A 12,015-nucleotide genomic window follows, 5' to 3' on the forward strand; every position below is an offset into this window, starting at 1 on the left:
ACAAGCAGCCACACCAAGTCAGCTTTGGGAGCTCTCGGCGACGCCCAATGCGTGCGCCGGTAGGGGGGAGTGTGTGCGCGCGTGTGTGAGATGAGGATTGTGGCAGGCTGGCTGCTGCTGATGTGGGCAAGTGTGCTCTGTGTGCGGCGCTGGGCTGGCGTGCGACGCGCGCGTGCTGTGTACGTGTGCGTGTTGCGGTCGCGCGCGCGTCTGTGTGTGCTGCGCGCGCGCCGCCGGTGTGTGCTGTGCGCTGTGCTCTGTTGTGCGCCCTGTTTGTGCAGCTGGGAGGGCAGGCTTGGCTGGCAGGGCTGCGCGGTGGGCTGCGGCGTGCTGCGGGTGGTCGCGCGCCTGCCTGATGGTGTACGGCGGCCGCGCAGCCCGCCCGACCGGGTCGTCGGCGGCCCAGGGCGCGAGCATGCGGTCGGCGCTGCATGTGAGGCTGCTGCGCGGCTGGCGCGTATGTTTCCGTGCGATGAGGGACGCGCGTATGTGTTCACGCTGCGGGCGCGGGCGGGCGCGGGGGGCGGCGCGGTCTCACCGCGGTCCGACGTCGGTTGGTCTTCGGCGTGGCGAGGGTGGGCGCGCAAAGAGGCCTTGCCGCCATCGCGTTGCCGCGAAGGAAAAAGAATCTCGTCTACCTCCGTCATAGTGCCACGACGTGCGGCCTAGATTTAGCAGCCACACGCGCCTCTGCTTGCATACACTCATACATTGGATTGTCATCACCTGTGAGTGCGAGATAGGGCTAGCCGTAGGCAGCTAGCCTCTGAGGAGGGCGTCCATAGACACCTCACTAGACCCCACACACGGTCTCGTCCGTGCCTCGCCGGGCGGCGAGATTGCTGGAGGTAGAGCAAGCCTGCTCTAGCCTCGCATGTCACTTCCTGTTGTCTGTTGTTTGTTGTGCCCTTGTTTGTTCTCTTCGCACCTTGGAGTGCTGGGGGGGGCGACAGGGAGGATGTGGCCTTGAGTTATGTGTACGCCTACTCAGGGTGTATGGCAGCCCGCCCGCTGGCTGTGTGTCTTGTGAGCCTGTTTGTGTCTGTGTGTCGCTCGTGCGTGTCGTCATCATCTGTCTAGCGTCCACCCATACCGCGTTGGTGTCCAGTCCGAGCCTGGCTGTTCTTCACCTTTCTACCTACCTACCTACCCGACTCGCAGAAAGGCGAGACAAGCTGCACGTGCACGCAGGGAAGGCCCGTCAACGCGTGAAAGCTCAAAGTCGACGACTTTGGCCGCCTCGCTGCCAGCTGGGACTTCTGGGCGGGTTCAGCCACTCTGGCTTTCGTGTTTGCCTCCCAGCTACTCGAGTACATGCGCCTCGTCCCATTCCTCGTGGCTGCGGCGATTTGCCTAGCGATAGCAGTCTGCCAGCGCGGAGCCTCGGTGCCGCGCGTGGCGAGGATTCACTTGACCTCATCGCTGCCGGCTCCAGCAGCCGGTCAACTTGTTCGCGACACACCGCCCCCTGCTCCTTCTGCCGCCGCCGCAGAGCGGCTTCGCGTCCTGCGTGGCGCGGCTCGCGTCTATACGGACGTCTTTCGCAGCCCGGACAGCTCGCCGCCGGAGCACTTTGAGGGCCGCAATCCGTGCTGGGGAGACGGGAAAGCGCAGCATTGCCTCCCTGCCTTCTACCTGCTGGGAGTGTACCAGGCCGGCGTTCTCGACCTGTACTCGCGTCTCGAGGCCCACCCCAGCGTTGCCAAGCTGGCCCGCTCCTCGCGAGTGGCGCACTCCTTCTACTCGCAGGTGCACCCAACGTGGTCCGAGTACCTGCGAGCGCTCGCTCCCGCGGTCGGCGAGGCGTCGGCAGGCCGGCTGATTGGCGAGGCGTCGCCAGTCACCTTCCACTTTGTGTGGGTCCATCAAGAAAAGTTCAACACGGCGTACGTCGAGGCGATGGGCGGCTTCTGGCGCGAGTGCAACGGCAGGAGCGCCGCGGCCAAGCTCGCGCTGCCACACCGCGAGTGCATGAGGCGGAGGATGCCCGAGGCGCGCGCGGCCGAGGCGGCGGTCGCGACGCGCGCGGGCCTCCGCTTGCAGCCGCCGACCCTGATGCGGGCGGTGTACGGCTCCTTCGAGCCACGGCTCGTCCTCCTCCTGCGGCGGCCAGCCGAGCGGATGCACGCCGCCTTTTACAACTACGTCCACTACCGCAGGAGGTACGCAGAGCTCGGCTCTGACTCGGCAGGCGAGCTGGCGTGGGCCAACGAGTCGGTCTCCGCCTTTGAGCGCTGCACGGCCCGCTTCGGTGCCGAGGACTGCGCGCTGTGCTTCGAGTCGCTCACGCGCGAGAACGAGGAGACCTTTTACCACGCGGACCAGCTGATCAAAGGGCTGTACGCCCTGTTCCTGCCGCACTGGCGGAGGGAGTTCGCGCACCTGCTGCCGCTCCGCTCCGAGGAGTACTTTGCCTCGCCGCGAGCCGTCCTCGGGCGGGTGCTCCCCTTCCTGGGGCTACCGCTGCCCGCTAGCGAGCGAGAGTGGGGGCCACTGCTGGACGGGCCACGCGTGCTTCACGGCACCCGGCCGGGCGGCGGCAAGCCTCCCCTCCCGGCCGCCGTCGCGCAACTACTCCACCGCTTCTACCTCCCCTTCCAGCTCGCCCTGGTCGAGCAGCTGCGGGCCCACTGCGACGCGGCCGAGCTCGTCGAGTGGAGGTCGTGGGCGATGGGGACCGCCGTGAGGGCGGCCGGCGTCGATCGCGCTCGTGGCGCCGAGCCGTCGGATGTCGAGCTGCTCTGACATACGGCCACGCAGTAACTTTTGCATGTTGGTAGAGCTCCTTCGGCCCCGCCACCGCGCCGTGCGGTATATTTTGAACTGCGCTCGCTCCGCGCTTTACCGCGGGGGGCACTTGGAGCATATGGAATCGCGGCCATCGCAACCATCGCGGCGATCTACTGCCTCTACCAAGGGAGACGCCAAAGGACAAGAGCTCCACAAACCAACCCACCCTCCCCAGCACCGGGGAACATAACAGACAACGGAGGCGGGGCAAGGAGAGTGCCAGCCACTCCTCCCGACGGCGACGCGAGGTCACAATAAGCACGATCACGAGACCACCCCAGACCCAGAGCACACGAGCACGCCCTGCGGCTGCTCGAGGACATCCCCGGAGCGGAAGGGGTGAGCATGGTCTAGAACAAAGGAGGGATGGGAGGATGGCACGCCGCCACCACACAGGGATTTCACGGGAAGCAAGGGTTGCTAGCCGACGCTTGGGGGCCGGCCGGGGGGCTGGGTCAACCGACATCCTCCGGCTGAGATGTCTCTCTCAATGCTCTCGAGGATTCAGGGGCTCAAGAGCCAGTCGGCCGTGAACCGAGAGCTCCTCGCCGAGAAACAGCGGGCCCTCCAGCACGCGGTCGCGGCGCGAGACCACCTGCGCAGCCAGGTCGCGGCCGACGTCGCAGAGAGAGAGAGGCAGGAGGACAACGCCAGGCGGCTATCGGGCGAGCTGGCCGGCCTGCGCCAGGACATTGCGCGCTACGAAAGGGAGCGCGCCGTGCTCCGCAGCACGCTTTCCGGTCTGCGTGGCACCCACCAAGAAAAGCTGTCGGAGCTGGAGGAGCGGCAGCGGGCCTTTTCGGTGGCAACCTTCGACGACGCAGCCAAGCTGCAAACACTATGCTCTGAGTTCCGTGCGCAGTGCTGCGATGCGCCACGGCGCTCGCGCGACCAGAGCGTGCTGCTGGCCGTGCTCGAGCGAGAGCAGTCGTGAGGACGAGGATCACAAGAACCAAATCCTTGCATTCGTGGCCATCAAGCGCCCGCGGCAAAGGCAGGGGACAGGAGTGAGAGGGGGCACCACGATACGGCATGTGGACTGTGTTGTGGCACTCGCGGCGCGGACCCAACGACAGCGCCGCGAACGAGCGCTCGTTGGCGGTGCTCTCACATCACACATGCACCGAGAATTCGGCTTGGTTCCGTTGCGAGTTGGCGGCCCGAGGACACAGGCGACCGGACGTGACGCCCCGCCCGCCACCGCGTGAAAAGGCGATTGTGGGCGAGAGACAGAGTGCGCGGCACAAAGGCCCCTACTCCTTTCGCGCGCACCGACCACCGTCTCTCGCGGGGACCGGCGAGCCAGGTCCCAGGACGCAGGAGGGGCGCCGCGATCCTGGGCGGCCTGGCCCAGCTGAGCCTGGCGGCGCGCGCGTGGGTGATCGTCGAAAACTCATTTTGTTCTGTACGTGACTTAAACGCTCTCTTACCCGCTTAAGTACTGGGCATCATGCGGGACAAATATGGGGCGCAATATGGCAGTGTGTAAGTGACTCAGTAACCGTCTCCGCTCGCCGCGACATGGACAAGCAAAACCCACTCCGCACCCCGGCGCAAGAAAGAGGTCGTGTGGGTGGCAACCGGTTGCAAGCACAAGTCGGCCGCGCCACGGCTAGAGACCGAGCTTCGCAGCCAGATCGGGCCGCGACTTTGCGAGGGCATACACCTCCTGCAGGCTAAACCCCTGCGCAAGCAGCTGCTGCAGCACCGACGATGCGCCCGCGCCCGCGGACCCGCGCCCGCCGCCCGTGCCGGCGCTCCCCGCGCCGGCGCCGGAGGGGCTCGCCGTCGCGTAGCCCCGCCCGGCGGATGTGACCCCGCCCTGCGGCGCGGCCGACGCCCCTCCGCCGAGCAGCCTCGCCGGGTCGACGGTCGCCTGCACCGTCTCGCGCCGCTTCTTCCACGAGGTGAGCTCCTCGTAGAGGGACTGGAGGCAGTCGACGGTGAAGAGACGGTCGCCGATCCGCGCCATGCCCATCTCCTTGAGCGTCACCTCGGTTAGCGAGAACATCACGTCGCCCTGCACGCGGTGCGAGAGGAAGAGAGGCGCCCACTCGTGCAGCCCGAGCGCCTCGACCCACCGCACGACCTCCTTGACGGACCACGAGACGACCTTGCGAAGCGTCCGCCGCGTGAGGCCGAGCGGGCGAAGCGGCGAGGAGTGGCGAGGCGGAGGGAGGCGCGAGGCCGAGGGAGGCGCGCGCCTCTGCCGGCAGCCCCGCCTTGTGCAGGTTGGGCAGTCTGCGCGTCGAGCTGAGCGGCGTGCCCAGCGCCTTTGCCCACGCGTTGGTCGAGTCGTGCAGCTGCGTCAGCTCCTCCATGAAGTAGAGCCTGCGGCGGCGACCGCGCGCGGGCTGGGCCGAGGGGGTCGGGGCGAGCCTCACCCTCCCGCAGAGGCGCGGCGCCTGTCGCCAACCTTGCGCATGCCGAGGTCCTGCAGGTGCGACTCGAGCAGCAGGAAAATGACGTCGCCCTGCAGCTTGTTCGCCTGCGCGGGGGGCGGAGCGACCTCACCTCGCCGCCGTCGCCGTCCCAACCTCCCGCCCAGCCCGTGCCCCGCGCCTCAAACGCAGCGCTGTAGTCGCCGAGGCCGAGCACGCCGAGCCAAGTGCCGACGTCCTTGGCGGACCAGAGGAAGACGTTGGGCGAGAGCCCAATCTCGCGCGGACTGGGCGTCTTGCGGACCGCCTGCTGCGAGTCCGCTGCCGGCTTGCAGTTGAGGTCAAAGTTGTAGTAGTCCTGGTCGCCGCGCTTGACAAAGCCGCGGAACGCCTTCCAACCCCACGCCATGGTGCCGGAGGGGCACTCCTTGGCCGCACGCTCCTTGGCCGACGAGACGCCCAGCCCCATGTACTCCTGCCACACGCCAGAGCACTGCAGCTTGAAGTCATAGGTGTCGACGTCGCCCCACTCCCTCCGGCCCTTGGTCACCTCGAGCCCCGTCATGTGCATCTTCATGGGGCACTCGAAGGCCTTCTCCTGCCGCAGCCCCGTGAACGTCATCCCCGTCCAGGCCGACCACCGCCGACCGCACTGCAGCTGGAAGTCGTACGTGTCGATGTCTGAGCGTTCGTCACGCCCCTGCCGCACCTTGAGCCCGGTGATGAAGCCCGATGGACAGAGCATCGTCCGCTCCTCGACCTTCCTGTCCGACTCGAACGACAGGCCAAGGTGGCCCGTCCATTCGCCGGCGACGCCGCCGGCGAGCAGGAGCAGCAGCGCCGGCGAGACGCCACGCGCCAGCAGCTGCTCGGACATTGAGCTCGCCCGATTTCTTTTCGAAAGAAAGAAAACAGCCCGCGCGAGAACGGTACGCCGCCACCACACAATGAAGGTTGCAGCGAGAAGCGGCGAGAGACTGCGAAGAGAGATAGGAAGAGGCAGACTCCCTAGGGTGGGCGACGGCTAGCGCACCACACACCTCTCCTTAAAATCCCTGTGTGGTGGCGGCGTGCCGTCCTCCCATCCCTCCCTTGGGTTGTCTGTTTTCTTTCTTTCTTTTTCGCCACCACACAGGGATTTTAACGATTTCTTTTCGCGACGCCACTGGGTTGCTGTTGTCTTTCTTTCTCTTAGACTTCCAAACATAGATAAAGGTAGGTAGGTAGGTAGAAAGGTGAATGAAGAACAGCCAGGCTCGGACTGGACACCAACGCGGTATGGGTGGACGCCGGACAGATGATGACGACACGCACGAGCGACACACAGACACAAACAGGCTCACAAGACACACAGCCAGCGGGCTGGGCACACACCCTGAGTAGGCGTACACATAACTCAAGGCCACATCCTCCCTGTTGCCCCCCCCAGCACTCCAAGGTGCCAAGAGAACAAACAAGGGCACAACAAACAACAGACAACAGGAAGTGATATGCGAGGCTAGAGCAGGCTTGCTCTACCTCCAGCAATCTCTCCGGCCGGCGGGGCACGGACGAGACCGTGTGTGGGGTCTAGTGAGGTGTCTATGGACGCCCTCCTCACAGGCTAGCGGCCTACTACTAGCCCTAACTCGCACTCATGGGAGATGTCAGTTCATTGTATGAGTGTATGCAAGCAGAGGCGCGTGTGCTGATTCTAGATCGCACGCCGTGGCATACGACTTGGGGAGGCGTGCGACCGCAGCGCACCCGTCGTAAGGTCGACGGGCGCGCGCGTGTCAGCGAGAGAGTTGCGGGCGGAGCCATACCCGACTTTTAGAGGAAGAACCCCGCGCCACGGTTGCCAGCCGTGCCTTCGCGGGAGCCGCCCCTCGAGCCGCGTCTCGTCGCCACCCGTCCCTGAGTGCGTCCCGCCTTGGCGGCACACACTCGACGAGGACAGTCCGGCCGACGAGATCGTGTCGCGCGCCGGCGACGATTGCGGCGTGGTCGTTGTGAATCGAAGATGGCACGACCACCGCCCTGCTTCGCAGACCGGGCAAGGAGGGGCCTGCTCCCGTTCCGCGAGGAACGGAGCTCCCCCGGCCTGAGAGCAGCGACGGTGGAAGGCAGCCCCTTGAGTCGAGGGCGGCGCGACCATTGCCGCTCTCCAATGACGAGAGGCCCGGTAACTGCAGATGGTCTCGCCGCCCCGCTCCGCCCCGCCCGCCGCCGCGCCGCGCCGCCGTCCGATGATTATTAAGTAATAATTAATTAACAAATAATTAATTACCCCATCCGCCGCCGCGCCGCCCCGCCCATAAAGGTGTGGTGGGTTCATCGACCGAAAAAAGAATGTCGTGGCGGAGCGAGGAAGCGAGCGAGCGAGCGAGCGAGCGAGCGAGCGAGCGAGAGAGAGAGAGAGAGAGAGAGCAGAGAGAGAGAGAGAGAGAGAGAGAGAGAGAGAGAGAGAGAGAGAGAGAGAGAGAGAGAGAGAGAGAGAGAGAGAAAGAAAGAAAACAGACAACCCAAGCGGAGAGAGAGAGCACTTGGAGCACTTGGAGTGCAGTTATCAGGGCCGGGGAGCGGCTTCGACTTTTCTTGGTTCTGGCCACCCGCAACGAGCATTGACCAAGTGCATGCCCTCCGGACTCCTCTACACCGCTACCATCTCCGTCTTCGCCGCCACCCGGCTCGCCTCGCGCCCGCTACTGGCCGGCCCGGCGCTACGGCAGAGCCGTGGCTGCAGGCTGATGGCATCCGTCAGCGGCGTCGTCTATGCACAGGCACATCTCGCCGCGAGCCACGCCCAACACACACGGCATGACCACACACCCCGCGTCGTAGGCGGACGTGCCCGCCGTGCGCCTCTTCACCAAGGAGGGCTGCACCCTCTGCGATAAGGTCCGCGATGTGCTGCGCGGCGTGACGGTGCGCCGCTCTGACGCAGCGAGCCTGCGGTGCGGCGGCACCTGCCTCCCACGTCGCTTTCCGCCGCTCGTCCGCCACTGGCAGGATCGAGCACCCCACTCGCTCGAGGCGGTCGACATCACCGACGAGGATCACGCGCAGTGGCTCGCAAAGTACAAGTGTGTCCTTTTCGACACGCACACACGCACACACGCACACACGCACACACGCACGACGCACGCACGCCACGCACGCCACGCGCGCACGCCACGCGCGCACGCGCACGCGCACGCGCACGCGCACGCGCACGCGGCACGCGGCAGAGACACTCACCGAGCCACACGGAGCCACACGGAGCCACACGGAGCCACACGGAGCCACACGGAGGCACACGGAGACACACCAAGGCACACGGAGACACACGGAGCCACACACGGAGACACACACAGAGACAACGGGCCGTGTTGCCACAGCCTCCCCAGCCAAGTTGCTTCCAGCCTCCCCTCCCAGCCGCGGCTGCTACCGCCCCACTGCCGCTTTTCGCCGTCAAGTACCAACCCCTCCTCCCCCCACCGAGGTACGACATCCCCGTGCTCCACCTCGACGGTCCGCTGGCTAGGCGCTGCGAGGGACTGTGTCCACCTCCACCCAAGCCGCACCCGTTCCCACCGCCCCCAGGAGCCTACTGGACGAAGCACCGCCTCACCGAGGAGGAGGCGTGCCGCCGTTTGCCGTCCACGACTCCCCGCCCCCCGACACCTGACCGCCCCACCCTGCGGCCCAGGCGCTCGAGGCGCTGGCCGAGGCGGGGGCGGGCGCTTTCGCGGCGCGGCGCGGCGAGCCGGACGCGGAGCGGCTGGAGCGGCGGAAGGAGGAGAGGTAGCGCTGCGCAGCCGGCGACGGACGTGTTTGTTGGAAGATGCGCGGCATAGCTTAGGATTTCTGATGTGGCGGCGTGGCGCGGCGCACCCACTGTGGCGCCTGGAAGGTGGGCGGGCCGCGGCGGGCTCGACTGGTGTGCACATATGCATGCACATGATCATGATTCATGTTGTGCACATGCGCGGTGTGTGGTATGAAAGCTAGAGTACGGCTTTGTGTATGACGACCGCGCGACGTGTGGTCGTGGACGACGAAATAAGGCCGCGGTGTCTCTGTCTGCTGTCTCGAACGCACTTTTTTTTTTAGATCGTTTCAGCCCGGCCCTGTCACCTCCTGCGTCCTGGATCCTGGTCTGTCGAGTGTCGTCTCTAAAGCTTTTTAAACGTATGTGGTTATCTCTGTGTCTGACGCTGAATTTCAGGCCACATGCGGCAGACCCTCGAGGGCAGACCTGCTGTCTCACACTAGTAGAGCGCACATCTACGGCGCCTTGTGAGACACACTCCAAGGGGCTGTCAAACATATTTTATGCAGCCCGGGCAATTCCAGCGCGGCTGCCCCTGTTGGTTTTCGCTTTCCCGGCGCGCGCGCGCGGGCGCGCCCTCCCGCATGTGCGGAGTCCGGAGACGAGCGCTGCCCCCTCCCGCCGCCCCTCGCCTCGCCTCGCCTTGCTCACGCCTTTTCCTGCCTGAACTTAAAGTACAGCTCCATCGAGTCGGTCTCGGACATGCGCTGCCAGCCCTTCTGGTCGATGTGGTATACCCGCACCGTGCCACCAGAGTAGGCGTCGCGGTAGGTGGCCGCGAAGATGGAGCGCTGGGCCAGGGCGAGCGCCTCGTCCTTGGTCAGGTCGTACCGGTAGCCCGTGTCCAGCACGCCATACGCAAACGTCGACCCCGACCCCACCGAGAAGAGGTGGTGGTGCAGCCGGTCGCCGTCCGAGTCGACGTAGTAAATCTGTGGGCCCGACTCGTCCCAGCCGCAAATCATCGTGCCCATCGAGAGGCCGTACCCCTTGTACGAGTGCGTGATGTTGGAGAGGATCTTGGAGGCGGCGGCCACCGAGATGCGCTTCTTCTGGTCCAGCTCAAACATGCGGCAGCGCATGCCGAGGTAGCGCTCCCAGTAGGAGCAGTCTGCCGCGCCGCCGGCCATGGTGCCGAGCAGGAAGGGGTTGATCTCGATGACCTTCTTCACGGTCTGCGACGCGATGTACGCGCCCGCCGACGCGCGCGAGTCGACGGCGACCACCACCCCGCCCTGGTACTTGAAGGCGAGCGTCGTCGTGCCGTGCAGCATCCGCACATGCTTCTCGACGCCGGGGCAGCGCTCGCTCGGGTCAGGCAGCATCGGCGCCGCGTCCAGCAGCTGCGGCGCCAGGCGGTCGGCCGCGCCCGTTCCGTGCGCGCCGACCGGGAGCGTATAATCGAGGGCGCTGGCCATGTTGTGTTCGGGCAGCCTCCAGATGGGCTTGCGCTTGGGAAAGAATTTCGGAATTCACGCTACGCGGGGCCAACCGCTCGGAGACCCGTGGTTACTTTACAGCCCTTGCCCTGCGAACGCGCACCCCCGGGGCTAGGGCTCTCTAGCCCGTAACCCGATGCCAATCATCCGGCCCGCTGGGTGCGCTTCTTAGCTCCCCTCCAAGTCAACTCGCACTGGCAAAAGAATTTCCAAGAATTCCCTCGCACGACACTAGGCACGGGACTGGCGCGCACTGGCACTAACACAGGCAAAAGAATTTTGAAACAAAACCCCCCGCACGCGGAGGTGTGTGACACTGACTGACTGACCCCCCCGCACGACACTGGGATCCCTCCCTTGCGTCGTCTGTTTTCTTTCTTTCTTTACACTGGGCACGGGCAAAAGAACCCGAGTGAAGCGTAAGGTGCCTATATGGGCTTCCATCCAGTATCGGACCTTCACTTGGAGCACTTGGAGTGCAGTCGGCAACCTCACATCCAGGGCCGGGGAGCTAAGAAGCGCACCCAGCGGGCCGCCGGGCCGGATGATTGGCATCGGGTTGCGGGCAAGAGAGCCCTAGCCCTGGGGGGTGCGCGTTCGCAGGGAAAGGGCCGTAAAGTAAACACAGGTCTCCGAGGGTTGGTTCCTTCAAGACATGCGCTTTTGGCCGGTGGCCTCCTCGGACAGGACCCCACCGTCGCCTAGACTCCCTTGCGTCACTACGTGCCTCCCCGCGTTTGTAGCCTGGCGTTTGTGCCCCGTTTGTGCCGCGTCCCGTGCCCCCGAGTTCATTTTAACAAAAAAGAACACGTTCGGAGCCTCTCTCGAGGTTCTCGAGGTGGATATCCTTTGGCCGCGTTGGGTAGCGAGGATTGGTGTGACGCGATCCACGCAGGCGTGTTTTCTGGCGGCCGACCGTCAGTGCACGGAGTTGCCCCTTCCTCCGACTGCCCCGGCTAGTTCCCGAGGTCGTCGGGAGTGACCCCTTCGCCGCCCGAGACATAGCGCGGGTGGATTGGAGGGGACTCGATGCGGGGAAGGGGGCTGTGTAAGAAGCCGATCCCCGTAGTCCGTCCCGCTCCTCCCCATCGGGCCGCATAAGCGGCCGCGCCTCGCAGATTCGTTTCTCGCGCCTGTGGGTCAGGCGCGCGGGGCATCCCCCGGGTCGCTCGACCAGCGATCCGAAGAGTGGCCGCTATGCGAAGGAAAGAGCGGGGCCCTCGACGCCTCAGAGCTCAGTCCGGCCCTCCGAGGGGGGAAGGGAATTGCGGGGTCCCCACGGGCGCCTCTCTTCAGCCCTCCCGAGGGGGGGAGGGGAGCAAGGGGGTGGGGGGATCGGGGCGGTGGGGAGGGGTCTCGGTTTCGTGTGGCTAACACTTGCCTTTCGGGGAGGGGCCTCGGGAGCCTCTCGCTCTCTCTCTCTCTCTCTCTCTCTCTCTCTCTCTCTCTCTCTCTCTCTATCTCTCTCTCTCGGTGTCTATACCAATTTCCATCATATGTTCTCTTTCTTTCGCCACGTCTTCTGGAAAGCCTTAAACTTTGTCTCCGCGCGGTAGACCCGAACATGTAAATGATTAGGTGGGAGGGACTGAATCATACCCCTTGGTGCGGA

The 12,015-nt window shown here is 65.3% G+C and overlaps 4 protein-coding genes across 4 annotated transcripts; 3 read left to right on the forward strand and 1 right to left on the reverse strand.

Moving 5' to 3' along the window:
• Nucleotides 1-2,055: 2,055 nt before the first annotated feature.
• On the forward strand, nucleotides 2,056-2,745 carry EMIHUDRAFT_314372 (hypothetical protein; the record flags this gene model as incomplete). The annotated part of the gene is made up of 1 exon (XM_005783957.1): nucleotides 2,056-2,745. The coding sequence occupies one exon, from the start codon at nucleotides 2,056-2,058 to the stop codon at nucleotides 2,743-2,745; it is 690 nt and encodes a 229-aa protein (XP_005784014.1).
• A 535-nt stretch (nucleotides 2,746-3,280) lies between these two features.
• Nucleotides 3,281-3,724, forward strand: EMIHUDRAFT_231775 (hypothetical protein; the record flags this gene model as incomplete). The annotated part of the gene is made up of 1 exon (XM_005783958.1): nucleotides 3,281-3,724. The coding sequence occupies one exon, from the start codon at nucleotides 3,281-3,283 to the stop codon at nucleotides 3,722-3,724; it is 444 nt and encodes a 147-aa protein (XP_005784015.1).
• Nucleotides 3,725-7,786: 4,062 nt separating this feature from the next.
• Nucleotides 7,787-9,143, forward strand: EMIHUDRAFT_231777 (hypothetical protein; the record flags this gene model as incomplete). Its single annotated transcript, XM_005783959.1, has 6 exons — nucleotides 7,787-7,921; nucleotides 7,995-8,078; nucleotides 8,163-8,236; nucleotides 8,635-8,663; nucleotides 8,736-8,783; nucleotides 8,995-9,143. The coding sequence occupies 6 exons, from the start codon at nucleotides 7,787-7,789 to the stop codon at nucleotides 9,141-9,143; spliced, it is 519 nt and encodes a 172-aa protein (XP_005784016.1).
• Nucleotides 9,144-9,383: 240 nt separating this feature from the next.
• On the reverse strand, nucleotides 9,384-10,387 carry EMIHUDRAFT_364946 (hypothetical protein). Its single transcript, XM_005783960.1, has one exon. It carries the CDS (start codon nucleotides 10,380-10,382, stop codon nucleotides 9,612-9,614), a length of 771 nt encoding a protein of 256 aa, XP_005784017.1. The 5' UTR covers nucleotides 10,383-10,387; the 3' UTR covers nucleotides 9,384-9,611.
• Nucleotides 10,388-12,015: the final 1,628 nt, after the last annotated feature.

Source organism: Emiliania huxleyi (genome assembly GCF_000372725.1).
Source record: "Emiliania huxleyi CCMP1516 chromosome Unknown EMIHUscaffold_175, whole genome shotgun sequence".
NCBI classification, from domain to species: Eukaryota; Haptophyta; order Isochrysidales; family Noelaerhabdaceae; genus Emiliania; species Emiliania huxleyi.

What these genes read in the sequence shown, in the direction of transcription:
- EMIHUDRAFT_364946 (XM_005783960.1), bottom strand. Translation starts at nt 10,382, where the DNA reads ATGGCCAGCGCCCTCGATTATACGCTCCCGGTCGGCGCGCACGGAACG.